General features: G+C 25.3%; 2 protein-coding genes across 2 annotated transcripts; both read left to right on the top strand.

Moving 5' to 3' along the window:
* The first annotated feature begins 5,457 nt into the window (after positions 1–5,457).
* LOC145830000 (krev interaction trapped protein 1-like) lies at positions 5,458–13,903 on the top strand. Its single transcript, XM_082937890.1, has 2 exons — positions 5,458–6,667; positions 11,294–13,903. Exons 1-2 carry the CDS (start codon positions 5,544–5,546, stop codon positions 12,357–12,359), a joined length of 2,190 nt encoding a protein of 729 aa, XP_082794016.1. The 5' UTR covers positions 5,458–5,543; the 3' UTR covers positions 12,360–13,903.
* A 613-nt stretch (positions 13,904–14,516) lies between these two features.
* On the top strand, positions 14,517–20,370 carry LOC145830001 (tRNA wybutosine-synthesizing protein 2 homolog). The gene is made up of 6 exons (XM_082937892.1): positions 14,517–14,574; positions 17,216–17,363; positions 17,420–17,573; positions 17,816–17,925; positions 19,506–19,663; positions 19,764–20,370. The coding sequence occupies exons 1-6, from the start codon at positions 14,533–14,535 to the stop codon at positions 20,136–20,138; spliced, it is 987 nt and encodes a 328-aa protein (XP_082794018.1). The 5' UTR covers positions 14,517–14,532; the 3' UTR covers positions 20,139–20,370.

Raw genomic sequence — 20,370 nt, 5'->3', positions numbered from 1 at the left:
AAACTATTACATCTTTTAGTATTTTTTGTTGTTCTACTAAACAAATAGTATTTTTATTTTAAACAAGTAAAATATTAGATTAAGACCTAAAATAGAATAATGGGTTAAAAGAGGTTTATGCTAAGCTATCAGCTATAGTGGAAAATAGCTCATTTTTTAACAAATTTTCCGCGTTTCAGCTACATTTGGCTTCTATGCCCCTAACCCTTACCCTCGTTCGGTAAGCAGTTCTCGAATTAGACTGGGAGGATTTTGATCGGGTGGATTTTGAACTCGGGTGGATTTTGATCGCGGGTGGATTTTGAACGTGTCCCCTCCCCTTATGACAACACTATTTGTTTGCCAAATTATGACTAAAATGTCAAAGATATTATAATAATTATCATTTTTTCAATGTTACTATTTAAGGTTTAATTAAAAAGTTCATTGTTTTAGTTTGATGTAGTTTGTTAGTTACATCTATTAAAGGTTTACCTTTTTGTTGTGTATATCACTTTTTTCATTCATAATTTCAGAATATTTTTACATGTAAAGTAAATTAGTTATTTAGAATTAAGGTACATACCAGGGACAAAATATGATAAAATAGTGTCAAAATTTAAGTGCATAGGGGGATCCACCTTGATTTTTACAAGTTGATCTCATTTAAAACTGTTAAAAGCTAATTACCATAACAAAATTTATTTCAGTATACAAGTTACTTGTACAATATCATAAACTAAATTTTTTTACAATTGCTACTACTAATTATACTAGAGCTTGTTAACATTTTCCAAAAACTAGCTTTTAAAAAGGAAACTATTTATTTTTCTTTACTAACGTTAATAATTTAATTTCGGTTGATCTAGATGTGAAACGTTATAAATAACTAGTTAATTCAAACATCGCGGCTAAATATATAGTTAATAATATAACTAATTTTGCCCTTACAAAGTTGCGCAGTTGCGTTTGCCAACGAAAAATATGCTTTGGTTGAATACATAGTGGGTGAGACCATTAAGTCTTAGCATTTCCATGTTAATGATCTGTTGTTGTTTTGTTACCCTAGTTTATTTACAGCAAGTTAGTCATTGGCTAACCAAGTAGATGACGTTTTCAAAATGTTTGCACTAAAAAGTTAAACAAGCTGGTTAATGACCGCATTTTGTTTTTTTATCAAAATTAAAAAAAAAAAGAGAAAAACAATGGTTTCAAAATTTTTTATGTTATTAAGTATATTTAAAGTTAAATAGTTTTGTTTTCACTATTAAAAATTTAATTTTCGAAATAGAAACATAATCTTAGTACTAATTATGAATAAAAGTAACTTTTGAACAAAACTACTGAACTAATAGTCTAATTTAGTTACAATACATTGGTATTTGAACAAGGTTGCATATTTCAAGTTTATTAAAGCTCTAAAATAAAGGTTAAAATTTATTTTGTTAGATTTATTATAATAAATCAAGATTTATCAGATTCCTTTAATTCAAATAGATTTTGTTATTTCTTTTACAGTGGTGTTAAAGTTAATATAAGCAAGATAGTATTAATGTATATTATAGAGTTAGACAAGACGATAAAAGGTATCCAAGTGGTGTGCAACTCGATAACTGATATTTTGTGCGTATTTTTGTCGTTTAATTGATAATAAACAATTTATAGGACTCAAAAATAAAGTTTATTAGTGTACATCGCTAGTTAAATAACTTATTAACAAAAATGTTTTTTTAGTTTGATTTGTTATTTTACTTTAAAATTAATGTTTAAAATTAACTAAAATATTTTACTCAGCTATAGTTTAAAAACAATTATATATGTCCAAAAAATTTACTAAAATTTCAATACCCAACATCAATTTTGTGTTATATTTTATTATTATGTATTTTTTATTATACATTAGTTACCTTTTGTGTTTTGTATAAATTAACTTAAGACAAATTGCTTCACTTAAACTTGTATAAACTATTAGTTAAATATTAGTCTTGCAGTTTTTTCTTGTTCGATTTTTGACATAATATAATTTTAAAAATAAAGTATTTGTTGTATAATTATTTATTACGTAAGAAATAGTTCTCTTTTTTATTTTGTTTTGTATGTGTATGGTTTGTTTTTCGCTCTGGTTTAAATAAAATTTAATTAGTTTTTGTTACTGTGTATCTGAGGGGATTATGCTAGTAGTGGAAATCTCAAGCGACCCCATTTTATAGAGTATTATCTGAGCTATCAGTAATTTTTAACATCTTGAAAAATTTCAAAGTAATTTTTGAGATATGAGCCATCAAAGTCAGTGACCTCAATAGGTTTCTAATGGAAGGCACAAACTAAAAACGCAAAAAAAGATTATTTCACTAAATATCTATAACCTTCATTTTTTAAGCAATATTCTTTAAATTTTTACAGTTACATATCTAATAAACTACATCAAATAAATAAAAAAAGAAAAACATGGAACTTTATAATTAAACCTTAAATAGTAAAAACGAAAAAAAAGTCTTTGACATTTGAGTCATAACTTGGCAAACAAATAATGTTGTCATAAATGCTGCTGAAAAAAAAAAACATATTTTTGCCTAAATCTTTAATTTGAAGATAAAATTATAAAAAAACATAGAGCCTGGAGATACAATAAATAACTTTAATTAATATAAACTTATTTTATTTATTTTATTATTTTTTTTTATTTATAAAGAAAATAATAATACTAAAATGACAATTATTTTAAAGGGCCTTTGCGTCAAAAATAAGCTCCAATACATATTGACTTTTACTTTGTTTAAAAGCCAAAGAAACGTTTTGTTGAACATAAAAAATGTTTTGAAATTGATAATAATAAAGATATGCTGAGGTAATGAGGCTAAATTGGAAATCTATGATTGTCACATAAATCAGTCGACAAAGCAAGTTAAATTAGTATAGTCTGAACAAAATCAGACTTGACAAGTATAGGTATTTTTAGGTAAAATATGTCTTTTAAGTTAAAGGCAAAAGAGCGTTCTCTATAAAAAAAAAAATCTTAGTTAGCTTTAAAAGGAAAAAATTGGATCTAAAGTTTGGAATTTTTTTTTAAATAGCTGAAAATGCTAATCAAGCTAAGTTAACGCTCGTTAGTTCAGATGGTTATAAAAAATTTAATACACTAGTTAGAATAAAAAATAAAAACAAAGGGTTCATGACTGTACTGTACATTTAACAAGATGTATGAAAAATTTGAAAAGTTTTAATAATGAAGTATTTGTGTCATAGTAGTGTAGGTCTTAATTGCTTATACTTTGAAAAAAAAAGTATACTATTTTTAAGGAAAAGTTCTGATAGATATAATATTTTTTTAATACACTAGTAAGAACAGTGAAAACCAAAAGAAAAATAGGTAGATGACTGTACATTTAACAACATGTCTGCAAAGTTTGAGCTGTTTTTGTAAATAATGTTTGTGTTAGAAAGCTTGGTCCAGTTAAAAAAAACAACTATTTATTTAAACTATTACTATCACTTCTATTTTTAAAATTTTATTACCAAATCAATGTTTCACTCTTTAAAACAATTTAAACAAAGTTTTATTCAAAAGATTCTATAACAACTGAAGATTTTGATTAAATTAATTTTTTTGGGTAGTTTTTTTGTTGATCAATCAACAATACTGCTGATAAAATACTAAAAGTTTAATGACTAAGTTTCAAGAATTAAACCAAAATATTATCCAAATTTTGATGGATGGAATCAATGTAAATTTGGCTGTTGCAAAAAATGAAGCTGAGAGAGTGGCTGCTAGTATACCTCAACTCATTAAAGCTGGGCGATGTAGCTTACACAACATTTAAAGTGCGTTTAAGTCTTAAAGTTGAGCCTACACCTTAGAAGTTTTTTATAAAACTTAAAAAGTTAATTATTTATAGTTTGATATTAATAAAAAATCTTTAGTGATTTAAAATGTTAAGGTTAAATATTTGCAACACAATTGCCATAGACTCAGGATAACTGAGGCTAGTTTCTAATAAAAAGAAAACAAAAACAAACAGGATGACTCAGTTTTATTTTTTTATAAGAATCTCATGATAGTTTTAAGTTTTATAAAAGCTCAGTCCATTTTTTTTCTAGATCTTAAATGACATTTAGTTGTTCTAGCTTCAATAGTTTGATATTTTATAACCAATTTTGTTTGAAAACTGGAATTTTAATGACTTTCAAAAATGTATTTAATCAAAAAAAATAATTATATACTGCTTTTTTAATTTTGAAATAATCAGGATCATTTAGATAGTTTAAGGTCATTCAGGACAGATTTTGCTCACTCAGGATAGTTTTTTTGACCAAAAGAGTGGCAACATTATTAAAAACAGTATTTATCATAAATTTGGTAGGAAGCATATATATATAATTTAAATTCTTCCTTAGACGCAACATAGCAATTTTAATGAATCTATCTCATAAAAGTATCACATCAAGTAGTGTCCACATTTGGATGTTGAAAATTAGTTTGACAATCCTTTACAGGGGAACGGGTCTAAATTGCACAAAGACATAGTTGCACAAGGTCACTAGATTGCACAAAAACAATTTTGCACAAAGTTACATTTTTGCACAAGAGTAAAATAAAACTTGAAAAAAAAAGATAATTAAATAACAAAAAAAAGAAGTTACTGACCAAGGGTAAGGATTAGGGGTAACAGTGATAGTAAAAATTAAGAAAAAATTTACTAATATAATTTATTATTTACAAAAAAATCAAAAAAAAAATCTACCAAACAAGGGTTAGGAGTAACATTGATAGTAAAAACAAAAAAATAAAAAATACCAACCGAGTACAAGGATTATAGGGTAAAAGTGATAGTAAGAATAAAATTAAGTAAGAAAAAAAATTAAAATTAAAAAAATAAATAAATAACCTGTGCAAAATTGTCTGCTTGTGCAAAAGTGACCCTTTGTGCAAAATTATCTTCGTGCAATTTAGACAGGTACCCCTTTACAGAAACTCCCCTCAAAAAAGAAAACTATTAATCTAAGACTTAAAAGAGCTCATCTAGAATAATATTTTTTTTAAATACATTTAAATATAAAAGTCAATTGTTCATTTTGATATTTTATCAAGATCTTCAATTAAGTGTAATATTTGGCTTTATGGTCCTCTCTTTAAATTCTCAATATGCAGTTTTTGGTAGAAGCTTACTTTCTAAGCTTTTTTTTTTGGAAAAACATCAAAATAACTTTAAAAAATAAACTTAAATAACTGAAAAACAAAAAAGTTTAATAAAAAGTCAACTTTATTTTTTACAAAATTTTACTATTATAGTTTAATAATTTTTTTGAGATACTTAATCTAAAAATAAAGTAACTAAATAAATAATATATAAATTAATGAAAAAAAAAATCCATTTATATATTTTGCTTATTGCAATAGGTTGTTAAAATTTGTTTAAATTAAAACAAGTTATCAGCACAATATGCGTACAAAAATTGTTACATTTTTTATAGGTTTGGTAATGTGCTAATAAGTAATAGTTTGTTTGGAAAGTTTTGCCAAACAAGTTAACTTGTAAATTGATAAAAAAAATTGACTTAGCTAAATGGACAAATCAATTATTTTCATTGCATTGTTGAAGTATATAAATAAGTCATTAAAACAAATCAAAGATAAACAATTTGAAGTTTTAGTTAGTACAGCTTACTTAGGTAGCAATAATAAATCTCAGTATGAATCTCTATTAGTACTACCTAGTTTTGAAAGTGATAGTAAAGAGAACAACATTCGTAACAGAGTTCTTAACAAAATACAAGAACTTACAGCAAAAACTGATAAAACAACTGGCTTAAAGGCAAAAAGAATTATTGATGTTGGAAATAAATTTATTAAGGTAAATAGTTTGAATACTAATATAAGACTATTTGTTGTACCACTTTTGACAAACTTAGATATAGAGGCTCCTTCAAAAGTAAAATTTTTGAATTTACCAGCATTTAGTTCTCATATTGATGTAAATTTAGATCTTTACTCTAAAGAGCTTTCTTGTGCTATTAAATTGTTACAAAACTGGCTCAAGATAAAGTGTTCAAAAGCTTTATTATTACAAGCTGTTTTTAAACCTTTACCTTTAGATAGAATAAAATGTAATATTACCAATTCAGCTTACAGTTCTGAGCTAAACCATGATTGGGTGCTGTTACAAAATAAGTTAACTGCAGCTGGAGCAATGGAGAAGTTAAAGTTAATAAACAGGTCTCATTTCATTGTTTATAATCCATTATTTGGTAGTGAAGCAGAGAAACAAAGCAGCGTAAATTGTATTGTAAGAAACAAATATTTTGGTGGCCAGATACCTGACTATTCTAAAATAATGCTACCTTCAAAAGAAAGTTGGTTAGATGGTCATCATACTACGTCTGGTGTTAATGAACTCAGCTGGGAAGAAGAGTTTCCCATACATAAAGCAGCAGCTTATGGAGATGTGACTGTACTTGAAAGTGTAGTCTCTTCAGATTTAAGCTGTCTTGATAGTTTTGACAAAGACGGATGGGCTCCAATACATTACTCTTGTTGGTATGGCCATGTTGATTCTGTAAAACTACTGTTAGAAATAGGATGTGATCCTAATTTGTGCAATAAGAACAAAACAAGCTTACTACACCTTGCAGCTGGTTGTGGACATCACAAAGTGCTGAAGATATTATCTGAACATTCCCTTATTGACAAGTTAGTGTTTGAATTTAACTCAATATTTAATACTTTATTATAATATAATATTATTTATTATATATATAATTGTATTTATCTAGTTATATAAAAACTATAATTTATACAGCTGTTTCACACATGAAATGTAAAATTTCATGTGATCGTCAGTAAGTTACAGTTTATTATGATATAGAACAGAAATTTCGATTTTAATATTCTTATAATAATTGTGACGTAGTAATGGTACAGTTTATTGTACGATTAGCTGAATTTGAAATAATACGCTATGAATGTTAGTTTATGCTTTTAAGGAAAGTTTAGAAAGGTTATTTTGGAAAAATGTTTTAAGGTATTAAAAAAAATCTTTTAGAATGTTGGGAAAAAGTATTTGTAGGAGGTGATTGGAATTGCAGTTTACGTATAAAATAGGTGAATTTGGTTTGTTGTATGGTTGGTAGCTTGAGTTTAACATGTTAACGGATACATCTAAGAAAATCCAATCACCCTTGACAAATACTAAAACAACTACCCGAAACAATAAACAGAAGGCGAATAAAACTATCCAATAACAAAGAATACTTCATAAATGTAAAAAATGAATACCAAAAAGCATTAAATTTGGCCAATTATAAAAACACTTTAAAATACGAAAAGACCACTTTACCAGAAAGATATAAAAAACAAAGAAAAAGAGGCATAATATTTTTCAACCCACCATTTAGTCTAAATGTAAGTTCCAAAATAGGCAAACAATTCTTAAATCTGATTACCACATTATTTGACAAAAACCACCCATTCCATAAAATATTCAACCGAAACACAATTAAAATATCTTACAGTTGTACAAATAATTTCAGAAGTAAAATAACAGCTCACAACAATAAAATATTAAACAAAAACAATATAGACTATAAAAGCACCATAAATGATAAACTTTGTAATTGCCGTAAAGAACCTTGCCCTTTAAATAACGAATGCCTAGTGTCAAATATAATATATAAAGCAACAGTAACATCAAATAAAACAACAAAGCAGTATATAGAATCTCAGGAAATACTTTTAAACAAAGATACAGAAACCACAAATCATCATTCGAAAATATTAACAAAAGACACACAACAGAACTAGCAAACTAAATATTGAATTTAAAAGATAACAACACAGACTACAAAATTAAATAGGAAATTTTAAACAGGACAAAATCAAAATTCAATACCAAATTCGGCTGCAAACTTTGTAACTTTGAAAAAATAGAAATCGAAAAATCAGATAAGAACGTAACACTAAACAAGAAAAGCAAAATACAAAACATATGTATCCATTATCAAAAATACTTTTTAACAAAATTAAAACCAACTAAACATTAAAACAAAATAAAATTTAAGCGGCAAACACAAGTATTTTATAACATTTTTCCAACAGTCTAAAAAAAAAAATTCTAATAGCTAAAAACATTTTTCTAAAATAACCTTTCTAAACTTTCCTAAAATGCATAAATTAACAACTACAGTGTACTATTTCAAATTTAGCTAACTGTACGATAAACTGTATCATTACAACGTCACAATTATTATAAAAAATTTCAAAATTCAAATTTCTGTTCACTATTGTAATAAATTGTTGCTTACTGAGGAGTACATGAAACTTTATATTTCATGTATGAAACAGCTGTATAAATTACAGTTTTTATATAATTAGATAAGTATGTATATATATATATATAATAAAAACAAATTACACAGTAATCTTCCTTTATTGTACCAACATATGTTTCTGTGTGTTAACGAATCAACACACTTCAACTGGGTTCTGTAAAAAATAATTACTTTAATGTAAGAATAGAAGCATAGAATAAATTAGGTGTATACATGTTTTCATTAAAATAAAAATTAAATAATTTCTACAGATTTTCAGAGGTTAATAGTTAATAATAGGTAAAATACTTAATGTTAAATCCAACTGTTATAAAACTATATAATGTTTGTAATTTAAAAGTCTAAAATAAGTAAAGTAAACTAAAATACACAACAAAACAACAACTCATAATATAAACAAGCCACTTACTTTATGGAAAGAATAACTGAATCAAATTTATTTTACCGGTTCTGTAAGAAAATAACTACTAATGTATTCTTTCCAGTAAAGTAAGCGGTTTGTTTATATTATGGATTGTTGTTTGTTTATTTTAGTTTACTTTACTTAGTTTAGAGTTAATAGTTACAAATATTATATAGTTTTCTAACAGTCAGATTTAACATTATGTATTTTACCTATTTTTAACTATTAACCTCTAAAAATCTGTAGAAATTATTTTATTTTAATTTTAATGAAAAAATGTTTACACCTACTTTATTCTATACTTCTTACCTAACATTATAGTAATTATTTTTTTTACAGAACCCAGTTGAAATGTGTTGATTCTTTAACACACAGAATTATATGTTGGTACAATAAAGGAAGATTACTGTATAATTTGTTTTTATATAAATTCCAGTGAACTTGTTTCACTAGGATCTTTTGTTAGCAAACGATTAAATCTATATTTTGAACAGTTATATATATAATAGTACAATTTATTGGAAATATACAATTTAAAGAATACTAGTACATTTGTTTCATAAATCTAAACGCTTTAATCAAGTGCTTTATGAAACATATGTACTAGTATTTTTAAAATCGTATTTTTCCAATAAATTATTTAAAAACCCTTCAAGTGGGCTCTGTTAGAAGGTGTTTAAGTTTAAATAACATCACCTTATTATTATAAAGGTTATTGTTCAAAATTTATTAAACTAGCTGATGATTAAAGCGTTTAGCTTTATGAAAAATATGTACTAGTATTTTAAAATCTTACTTTTCTAATATACTATATACATATATATAATAAGTAATTAATAAAGGTGGTAGAGGCAGAGTTGTCTCTCAAGAGAAAAAAAAAAACAATTTTAAGTTTTCTTGAAAAATTTGTAGGCAGAAAGCCAATATCATTTAAAGCTTCAAACAGATTTTAAAGAGTATTCAAACAAAATAAGTTATACCTGTGAGCGCAAGGCGATTTGAAGAGTTTTTGCATAAATGAATTTAAGTGATCAAAATTTTAAATGATTCAACCATGAAAGATAAAATTCCTTATAAGTTATCTTAAACTAATAACATTCGATTTCAACTTTACAACTTAGATAGCATATAAATTAATAGTTAATTTTAATTAAAAAACAGTAAAATCAACTGGTAGCTTAGTAGAGCTGTAAAAAAATTTTATTTTTAATTTTTTTACCTCTTTATGCTCTAAAAAAGTTAATAATAACTCACCTAATCAATCTTATTTTAGATTTCTAATGACGATATAAATAATTTTATCACATTTTTAAAATCAAACTAAAACTTATGCATACATATATTTAGACAAAGGTTTTTATTTTACTAAATAAAAGTATTTATTACAAAACGATAGTTATGTCTTTTAAGTTTTAATTTTACTGTTTTAATTGCATCAATTAATAATCATTAAGTATTTTTTTGAATATTCAAGCACTTTTTTTTTGTCAATTTTAAAATTATTTGCTTCTATCAAGTTACAATTTGTTTTACTTGAGCTGTTAAAGAAACTAGCAACATTAACTGAATTATATTTTTCTTTATTTATAAATGTTGTCTTTACAATGATCAAAATTTTGAACTTTTTTATCTAAATTTATAGTTACTAAATATTTTATGTTTAACTTTTATTAATTTAAAAATGATATACTTGAATTATAAAAAGTGGATGCATTTATATATTTTGATTATTGCAATAGGTTGTTAAAATAGATTAAAATTTAAACAATTTATCAGCACAATATGTGTACAAAAATTTTTAAATTTTTATAGATAACATTGTTTAAAAGTTTATAAATAAAATTGTGACAGCATGTTTCAGATTTTAATTTATCTTCTAAATTACTTTATTTTAAAACATAAATGTGTTTTGAAAACTAATTAAAAACAACATAAAAATATCACATGTAAAAAGATAATTGCAATCTTAAATGTAAAAAAAATTATTGAAGAAAAAAACATTACAGCCATCGATCAAATGTTTTTGTTAAAAGTTCAATTATTAACCTGAAACCAAATACTGATATTAAAATCTCTTTTAGCAAAGATAAATTTTCTAATTTTGAAATGAAAAAAATAGCAGTGTATTTTAATCTTTTGAAAATATTATCATTATTATTTTTTTAATTTTTTGTGGAATGTTTTCTGAAAATTTCAAGTCTCTAGTTAAAAAATAAAATAAATTTTCAATGGATTTTTGAATTTCTAAGTAAATAAAGAGTGAAAAAATTGCTGTATATACATTTTGATAAAAAAAATTCAAATAATGACTATATTTATAAAGGTGACTTAAGTTTTGATATTATTTAAAACCTGAGTCTTAGTTGAATGCTTTAAACTTTAATAAAAGACCCGATGTTAGTTTTTGTAAAAGTTTAGTTGTACCCTACTCCCTTAAAGTAATACTTAGTAATATTAATACTCATATTTAATAAGTAGGTAATTAATAAAGTTGAAAAAAGTTTTTTTTAATTTAAATTAAAAGAACATAATTATGTTTATACTATCGCATATTACTAGTACTACTTATCAAATTATATTTATTAGGCACATTAAAGATGGCAGAAACAGAACTTCTATGGAATGCTGTGAAAAAGTGAAGTCCAAAGACTGGCAAAAATGTATGGTAGTGTTAAAAGATTTAAATTCTCGACCATTACCACAGTTAGTTATACACAGCATGGATGGAAGTGAAAAGACTGTAGAGATTAAACATGGAAGTAACACTAGAGTAAGTGATGTTTTACATATGCTTAATCTTTCTGATGCGAGACAATATTTTTCCTTATGGATCACTTCTAAAAGTTTACACCTTCAGCTTAAAGAAGATCACAGTCCTTTAGTAGAAATAGATAATTGGACAAATGCGCTTTTTCATCTAACTGGCCTTCAGTGGTCTCAATGTGTTAATGAGCAGCCTAGACTAGTATTAAAAAGAGATGTCAAGTTGCTTCCGAATGTTGAGGAAAGTGTAACTGATATTTTTGCAATAAGGTTACTGTATGAAGAAGCACATGCACAGCTACTAAGAGGATTGTATATTAGTACAGATCAAGTAGTTGTTGCAATGGCAGCAATCTCAGTTCGTATACTCTATGGACCATACAGTATTAAAAAACCTAAGATTGCTTTTTTTGAAGATGAAGTTTTACGGCAAGTCCTGCCTTCATGTAAAATTCTAAATCGTAGTATTAATTGGCCTCAACGACTACTTACAGAATATCGAGAAATATCTCAACAAGGTCCAGGTGAAATTTCACAACTACAATTATTGTACTTGAGATACTGTTGGACTCAAATTCCTACATATGGCTGTGCGTTTTTCACAGGTTTTGCATATGCAACAAGACAAGATGGAGAGGAAAAAATTCAAAAAGTGATACCTTTGTACATTGGTGTAAACTATCGCGGTATTCATTTTGTAAAAGTTGAAAACAAAGTATTGCTTGTATCTGTTAACTATCTCAAGTTGACATGGCATCTGAAAGAGAGTGAAGACATTTTTCAAATTAAAACAACGGATGAAAAAATTAACATGATAATACACACTTCTCAAGCTGCATTTGTGTGCAGTTTAATGGCTAAACTAAAACACAATCTTAATACAGCTTAATATCTGTGTTTACCATGTATTTTAAATTATTAAATATCTCTTACTTACAAAATTAATTTTTTTTTATTTTTATTAAATAAAAGTTTCATTAGTACAAGTTTTTTAAATATTTAATAACTAGTTTTAGTATAGTTATAAAGTTTATTATGTTCTTAATATATTTATATAGATCATAGTTAAGGTAATAGAAGGTAAATCATTTTTTACAACTTCATCTTAATTTGTAGAGTTTTTGCTGTAAAACTAAAGGGAAAACTAAAATGGTGAATAAATTAAAATCACAAAAAATCTTCTTATACGTTTTTTAAGATAACCCCTTAAATTTTTAAGAAGTTTTTCTTGCAAAATTAGAAAAATCTGTAGTACAAGTCTCTAAAAAATTACTACCAAAACCAAAAAAACTTTTTATTGTTTAGTTAAAAAAAATATTTAAAATTTGAAAATTCAACACAAAAACGACTTTCGATAATACAGCAAGGAAAATAGCCGGAAAATGTAAGGTATTTATTTCAAAAAATGTAGGAAAAAATAGATTTTTATTGAAATAGTCTATATTCGCCTTTTTAGTTTGCCCCTGCCACAAAGAACCTATTGAAATTCTTAATTTTGGTCGATTATGTCTCAAAAGTTAGTTCAATTATAAACGGTAAAAAGTAACTGTTAGTTTAGTTATTTATGTAAAAAATGAGACTAAAGAAAGTATTTAACCCCTCTTTTCCCTTGAACAGAAGATATAAAATACATACATTTTGTGCCACATAACTTGATTCAGTTAACGATTTTTTTAGTGTATAACATTTTCTTCTTGATTAAATCACAACTTATTAAGATTTATAGTAAATGAGAACTGGTGCTTTAATTTTTATTCTGTTTGCTATGAAGTAAAGTTTACTTTTTTTTTATACAAAGCCGTAATCTTAATGATTACCAATTTTATTGTTTCACTGCCCCTTTATTTTATATTTGAAATCAAGTATGTACTTTTGATGAGTCTGCTCTTATTATAAATGTACGACAGTTTCGTGCATAAATATTGTTTGGTTATGCTGAATAAGATAATAAATAATTAAAATAAATCAAAATATTTTTTCATTATACTAATTTTGATTCATATTAATATTTAATTTAAAATAAGGTATATATTTACAAAAACATTTAGACTAAAACATCGATAGTGTTTATCGGATGTTCATACAGTTATGTCCCAGAAAGCAACCTTGCGCATTTAAAAATACTTTTTTTAGGTGTTTTTTCTAAGTTTCTGCTTCAATTTTGAATACTCATGTTTTAAGATCAGATAGTACAGAGGAATTATTTCTCAGCAATCCTTGTTGCATAAATAGCTAGTTATTTTGTATACAACGCTTATTTTGTTAACCCATGTTTAGTTAAACAAAATTTTAGGTTTTGGCGATTTTTCATGTACAAGTTTTTATATAATAAACAAAGTGTTAAAGATCATTAAAAAAAAAAAAGATTTAAAAAATACCTTTACCTGCAAAAGCTCTTTATAAGGTCACTGAGTGTTTTTTAAATCTTTTGACATCAACTATGATTATTTGATTGATTTAGTATGATTTAAATTCCTTTTTTTTTAAATTTTGTACTAAAATTTTAATTAAGATTCTAAATGAATTACAAGTTATTATTTTACTACTCTACCCCAATGTTTATTATTACTTTTTACTAATCATCTGTCTAACGAGTTAACTCAAGTTTTACAATTTTATTATTTCTTCATAAATACACTAGTTGAACTTTTTAAACATAGTTTTACTTTTTATTATGCTTACAGTTATTGTAATTTAGAAAGTTTACAAGTAACTTTTGTTCGAGTGTGTACTCAAAATCAATCGTGTTTTTAAAACAAACAAAAATTTGGTTTTTAAATTTGTGAAAAGTGCTGCTGTAAAAATAAATTTTATCTTATCTAAAACCTTTAAAATTATTGCTATACTTTACTTAAATAGAGTTCAAAATTTATAAGTCTAAAATTATGATTTTAAAAATGTCAAAAAATATTTAATTCTTTTTTTTATGTAACTTATAAATAATTTTCTAGTTAAAAATTTTGATACTTCTATTTTCAAACAACTCTAGTAGTTACTTACATATCAGTTTTGATGAATTTATGTGACTATAAAATTGTTTAGAAATTGAATATATAAATAACATGGCATTAAAACCTAGAAGAAAAATTGCATCCGAAACGCAGGTTATCCTATTTTAACTATCAATATTTTGGTGCTGTTTTCAATTATAAATTCTAGTTTAGATTAGTCTTTACTATTTTATAATATTTGTTTTTAAATAATTGCTACTCTGTTGAAAGTCATTTAAAATTGTTCTTAAATCAAAGCTTTAAACTGTTAATTACTCTTAATCAAAACTTTTATACTTCTGGTTCTAAGAAAACAATTACAGCTCTCATCTGACATTTAAAGCAGATAAATGAACAAGATTGTTAATTGAAAATACTAATACAATATTTCACCTAAAAGGGTATGTCAGTTACAAAGTAGTTAAAAAAAAAGCATTTTAATAAATAAAAAGTGTATAGTGTAGGCTTAATGAGCTTAAGAGCTATGTATTGTTTACAAAACAATAAATTATTTTTTGTTTAAACCTACATCAGTATCTTTCATTTAATTTAAGTGTTTTTTTTTTAGATAATTTTGTAACTGAAAAACCTTTATAGGAGAAAATTTGTACTATTAGAGTTTTCGATGTAGTATCTCGTATATAAATAAATTTATAGAAAGTGTAACGTAATAAATAATTTAAGGCCATAAAAGAGTTGAACATTTTTTTAAAGATTAATATTGTCCCTAAAAAAAACTTGAAGTATAAATCATAAATCAGTTTTTATAGAGTATATAAATTTTTATTAACTTTTGATATATTAATTTTTGTAAAAATATCTTCTTTAAAAAACATTACAAGATACATATCATTTTTCTTAAATTTATTTGAGTAATTTCGTAGTAAGGCTCACCAGAAATTTTATCTTACTAAGTAACAGTGAATTCAAATTGAAATAAAATTATACTGTAGAATAAAGTTTTAAAATATAAAATGACGTAATAATCGAATGTTAAAACTAAGTAAAAGCTTTTACTATAGAACTTTGCTGTACTAATAAAACTCATTAGATTTAAATCAAACTAAAATAAACCAGCGATAAAAATTAAAATAAAACTACACTTTAAAAAAAAAATTACGTGAAACTAATTACTTTAAAATTTTTAATATAAGGGTTTAAAAAGTCTAGTCTGGTATACAAACTTTTTCTGCTTACATAAACTGGGCCTTAAAGATTGAATGCATAAGGCTTCCAGAATATGTAGTTGAAAAGAGTTCTCCGCTCTAACTAAGACTGAAAAGTTCTCCTTTTGCATTCAATCTTTAAGGCCAAGTTTATGTAAGCAGAAAAAGTATATGTATGTATACCAGACTAGACTTTATAAACCCTTATATTAAATAATTTTAAAGTAGTTAGTTTCCCGTAATTTTTTTTTAAGTGTAGTTTTATTTTTTTTTTATCGCTGGTTTATTTTAGTTTGATTTTAATCTAACAAGTTTTATTAGTAAAGCAAAATTCTATAGTATAAGATTTTAGTTAGTTTTAGCATTCGACTATTACGTCATTTTATATTTTAAAACTTTATTCTACAGTATAATTTTATTTCAATTTCAATTCAGTGTAACTTAGTACGATAAAATTTCTGATGAGCCTTACTACGTAAGTACCCAAATAAATTTAAGAAAAATGAAATGTATTTTGTTATAATTTTTAAATAAGTTATGCACCGGAAAAAAGCTGTTCAAAAATATCTTCATACATGAACATAATTTTTTCTTTTGCAGTTTTTTCTTGTTTATTTTTTTTGTTTAAGAATTTACTAGAAGTCCATTCCCTAGTTTCTTTTTTGAGCGAGAGACCTGAAACTTTTAGGAGATGATTCTTGCAATATAAAAGAATCATTCATAAGAGTTTAAACAAAAAAAAAGACAATAATGAAAAAAATACAAAATAAAAACATAATTAAAATTTAACAATTTTTTTCCGATAGATAAATTAATATTATAAGATGTAACGTAAAAAGGCGTTAAATCCTGGAGACCCTGATAAGCTAAGCTTATCGGAATATATACTACAGATGTTATAATATATACTTAATAATTTATGCATAAGTTGTTTTTAAGCTGCATAAATTATTGACGAGTTTGTTAAAAATTTGTTAAATTTATTATGACGTAATATTTCTGCACAACTCAATTTAATTTTCATTTTAAAAACTTGCCTATTCTTAGAGCTTTTTGAGGTTAGTGCTTACTTTTATTAAATTTGTATTTTTGTACACAATTTTATAATTTTATATTTTTATCTTAAACTTTGTTTATAAACCATAAAGATCGTTTAGAGTTACTACCTACATAAACACTATACATAATTATACATGCTTTTTCTGATTTTTTTCTAATGTGTATATATTTATAGACTCCGTAGATCTGTTCTTAAATTTATTTGAGAGCAGTGAAACGCCGTTAGTCGGAAACATCTGTGGTAAATTAATATTATAAAGTTTAGACTGTGAAAATTTTAAAACAATTGCTAAAAAAAGTCAGAGGAGATAGACTTTAAGTAAAAAAGTTATTTTTTGCCTTTTCTGTTTGAGGCTTGTGTAAGAAACCTTCCAAACTCTTAAAGTTTGATCTCTTATATTTTAAAAGTTACTTTTAATTTTAAAAAACTATAAAAAGCAACTGGTGCTTGGTTATTAACATTAAACATAAAGTTAACATTGAAAATAGTATTTTACATATCATTATTCATGTATAAGTTGTTTCTTCAGCGTTTACAGTCTCTACTTCAAAATTATTTCCAGTCTCACAATATTGTTTTACCTAAAGATTTTACTTTTCCTTCGAAGTGGGAGAAGCATGGAGATACAATAATTTTTTCAAAATCAGCTTTTCAAAACGATCTATGGTCCAAAATAGGTTATATCACATTTAAGTAGCTAGTAAGCACATTAATTTATACCTTATTTATCTAGATAATGATGAACTATGGAAGATGATAGCCAACTGTTTGAGAGTAAATAAGATAGCGATACAAGATAACATTCTATCAAATGATTTCAGAAGTCCTGATGTCACTTTTAAGCTAGGAACTGATCCATGGGTCGTTCATATAGACAACAGAATTAAGTTAGCTTACTTTAACTTTTGAAAATCTGTATCAATTTAAACTTGTGTAAGGTGAAAAAGCTATTAAATAAAGTTTGAACATTAAATTTACGACCATACAATTGAATTTAGTTAGTATTTATTACTTTTTTTTTTTTCTAAAAACGTAACTTTAAACATACACATATACAAAATTATCTATCACTTTTTAATGTTTAGATAATGGAAAACGCACTTAAACTATTTAATGTTTGGTTTAACAGGTATACATTCAATATTACCAAATCAATGTTTTCATCAGGCAATATTACAGAAAAAATTCGCATGGGAAAGCTTAATAATAAGGGCAAAATTGTTGTCGATTTGTTTACAGGTATAAGTTTGATTTAATTTGAACTAACTTAATAATTGATTTATTCAAAGCCTTTTTAAAAAGGTTTGATGATACTAAAGTTTGAAATTTATAAGGGAAGTTTTATTCTAAAATATATTATATTTAGAATGATGCTATTAACTTACAATGAATGTGTAATTATGATAGGGTTGTTTCTTACTCAAACTAATTAAAAGTTTTAGAAATACTAAGGATAAATCAAGCTAGCTTATGTAAGTTTTTTTTTGAGCTGTTTTAAAAACTCAGGCTAGATGAGATTTTGAAAATAATCAGGACAGTTAAATATACTTTTAAAAACTCAGATTATTTTTTTTTAGTGACTAAAATTTTAATATTTTATTTCATAAACTCTAAAATTTAGTATTTTCTCATTTTATAATACCAGAGCTCAATTAGTGATGTAAATTTCCACTTGGCGGTTATCACTAGTAGAGTAGTTAGTTTATTAAAGTTTTGAAAGCTTATTCTGACCCTCAAAGCCTATCTCCTCAGTCAGCGTAGGAGACTTAAAGTCCATAACCTATGAACTCTGTTTTTTTTTTGTTTCAAAAAGTAGTTAATCTGTTATTTTTTTAAATTTTAAGAAAGTTAAGTAAATTTAAAAAACTGAATTATTAGACATAATTTATGTAAGTTTGTAGTAATTATATTTGTTATCTGGTTAGTATATTTTATGAAATAGATATAGTCAGGGTTGCCACTTTACCTGGAAACCTGGAATTTGATAATTTAGGCAAAAAAAAAACATGGAATTTGAGAAATATTGAACAAAAAGCCTGGAAAAACTTGGAATTTAAACAATTATAACATGTTCAGTAGTAAAATTTTGACTTGACTAAAGAAATATATCATAAAAAATACTCAAAAAATTTTGTCATCATCAAACATTTTTTTATTTAAAAACACATTTAAAGTAGTTTTACAGTATCTTTTCAATGTTTTTATACTATTTAACACAGTTTAACACACCTTAAAATTAACTTTAGACTAAAAATAGACCCAAAAATGTATTCTTTTAAAAACCTGGAAGAAATTTGGAAAACCTGGAAAAACTTTTGAAAAAACCAGTGGTAACCCTGTATAGTTTTTGTTTATTTGAAAAACATTTATAAAATCCATAATCATATAGTTTGGTTATATATATTTAAAATAACATTTAAAATTGTTTATATATTAGTTTGCGAACAAATCGAGTCGTGCAATTAAAAAAGTTTTTAACTTCATCAAACCCTGACCACATTAGACCCTCTTTTTGTAATGAAAATTATTTTACTGTTCAACAAAAGTTTTTTGTAAAATTGGTATTTACAGACAATGTTAAGTTGTGATGATTTAGATACGTTAATTTTCCGGACTGTACCCACAAACGGTTGTTCATTAGAATGATGCAACAGTTAATCAAGACTATTTCTGCCTAGTAAGTCCAAATGAGGACGATACTAAGTCGCAGAATATCGCGTTAATTGTTGTTGATTATTGTGCTAATGAAAATTAGTTTACAAACAACCTCTAAAATTTCTGTACAAAACAAGCTCTAAAACTATAAGGTATACATTTAGGTATTGGATATTTTTCATTGCCAATATTAGTACATGGAATAGCAGATCACGTTTATTCCTGTGAATGGAACCCTGTTGCTGTGGAGGCACTTCGTAAAAACGTCATTCTAAACAAGTGTCAACACAGGTGCACTGTTTTGGAAGGGGATAATAGAAAGGTAAAATTAAGTACCATAGTATGTAAAAAAAAAGATAAGTGTAAGAATGGCAGTTGCAGTTGATTTTAAGCAATAACTTATCTACAATTTTTTTATACAGGTTGCACCAGTCGGAGTAGCTGATCGAGTTTTACTTGGACTTATACCGACAGCTGAAAGCAGTTACGAGACTGCATGTAAGGCGCTGAAAAAACAAGGGGGCGTTTTGCATGTTCACCACAATGTTGAATCAAAAAACTTTGACATTTCTAAATTAGACGCCTACTCACAATTAAAAGCACCTTCTTGTAACAGAAAATTAAATCCCGCTTGGTTATTTTTTGCTCACAGCGTGTCTAACAAGTTGAAAGAAACTATTAGTTGCATAAATCAATTAGATTATGGTGTAAAAGTAAATCACATAGAAAGAGTGAAATCTTATGCGCCTCATGTTGATCATGTTGTAGTGGACATTGAGCTTTTCTTAGCTGTTTAAATTTTGAATCTATAGTTAGGCAAAATGACTTTGTAGTAAGTTTTGAGAGTATGTTTCAGAATGTTAGAAAAACAAGCTTTGATGTAAATTTTAAATTATTAGAAAACTATTTTGTTGTTTTTTCAAATTTTATAGCGAAAGTGTAAAAAAAATTAACTAAAAAAATATTGTGAATAATATTAAAAGTTATTTTTCTAATAAATTTTTGTCGTAACAGTCGTAGTTTTATACA

The sequence above is a fragment of the Thalia democratica genome, chromosome 2, assembly GCF_965202585.1.
Source record: "Thalia democratica chromosome 2, ktThaDemo2.hap1.1, whole genome shotgun sequence".
Classification (NCBI taxonomy): domain Eukaryota; kingdom Metazoa; phylum Chordata; class Thaliacea; order Salpida; family Salpidae; genus Thalia; species Thalia democratica.
Note: the sequence above shows the minus strand (reverse complement) of the source record. Positions and strands in the feature narration are given on the sequence as shown.

Coding starts and splice junctions, on each gene's coding strand:
- LOC145830001 (XM_082937892.1), top strand. CDS start 14,533: ATGGCATTAAAACCTAGAAGAAAAATTGCATCCGAAACGCAG. Junction 14,575..17,215: donor AAATTGCATCCGAAACGCAG/GTTATCCTATTT, acceptor TTGTTTCTTCAG/CGTTTACAGTCTCTACTTCA. Junction 17,364..17,419: donor CGATCTATGGTCCAAAATAG/GTTATATCACAT, acceptor TTATTTATCTAG/ATAATGATGAACTATGGAAG.
- LOC145830000 (XM_082937890.1), top strand. CDS start 5,544: ATGGACAAATCAATTATTTTCATTGCATTGTTGAAGTATATAAATAAG. Junction 6,668..11,293: donor GAACATTCCCTTATTGACAA/GTTAGTGTTTGA, acceptor TATATTTATTAG/GCACATTAAAGATGGCAGAA.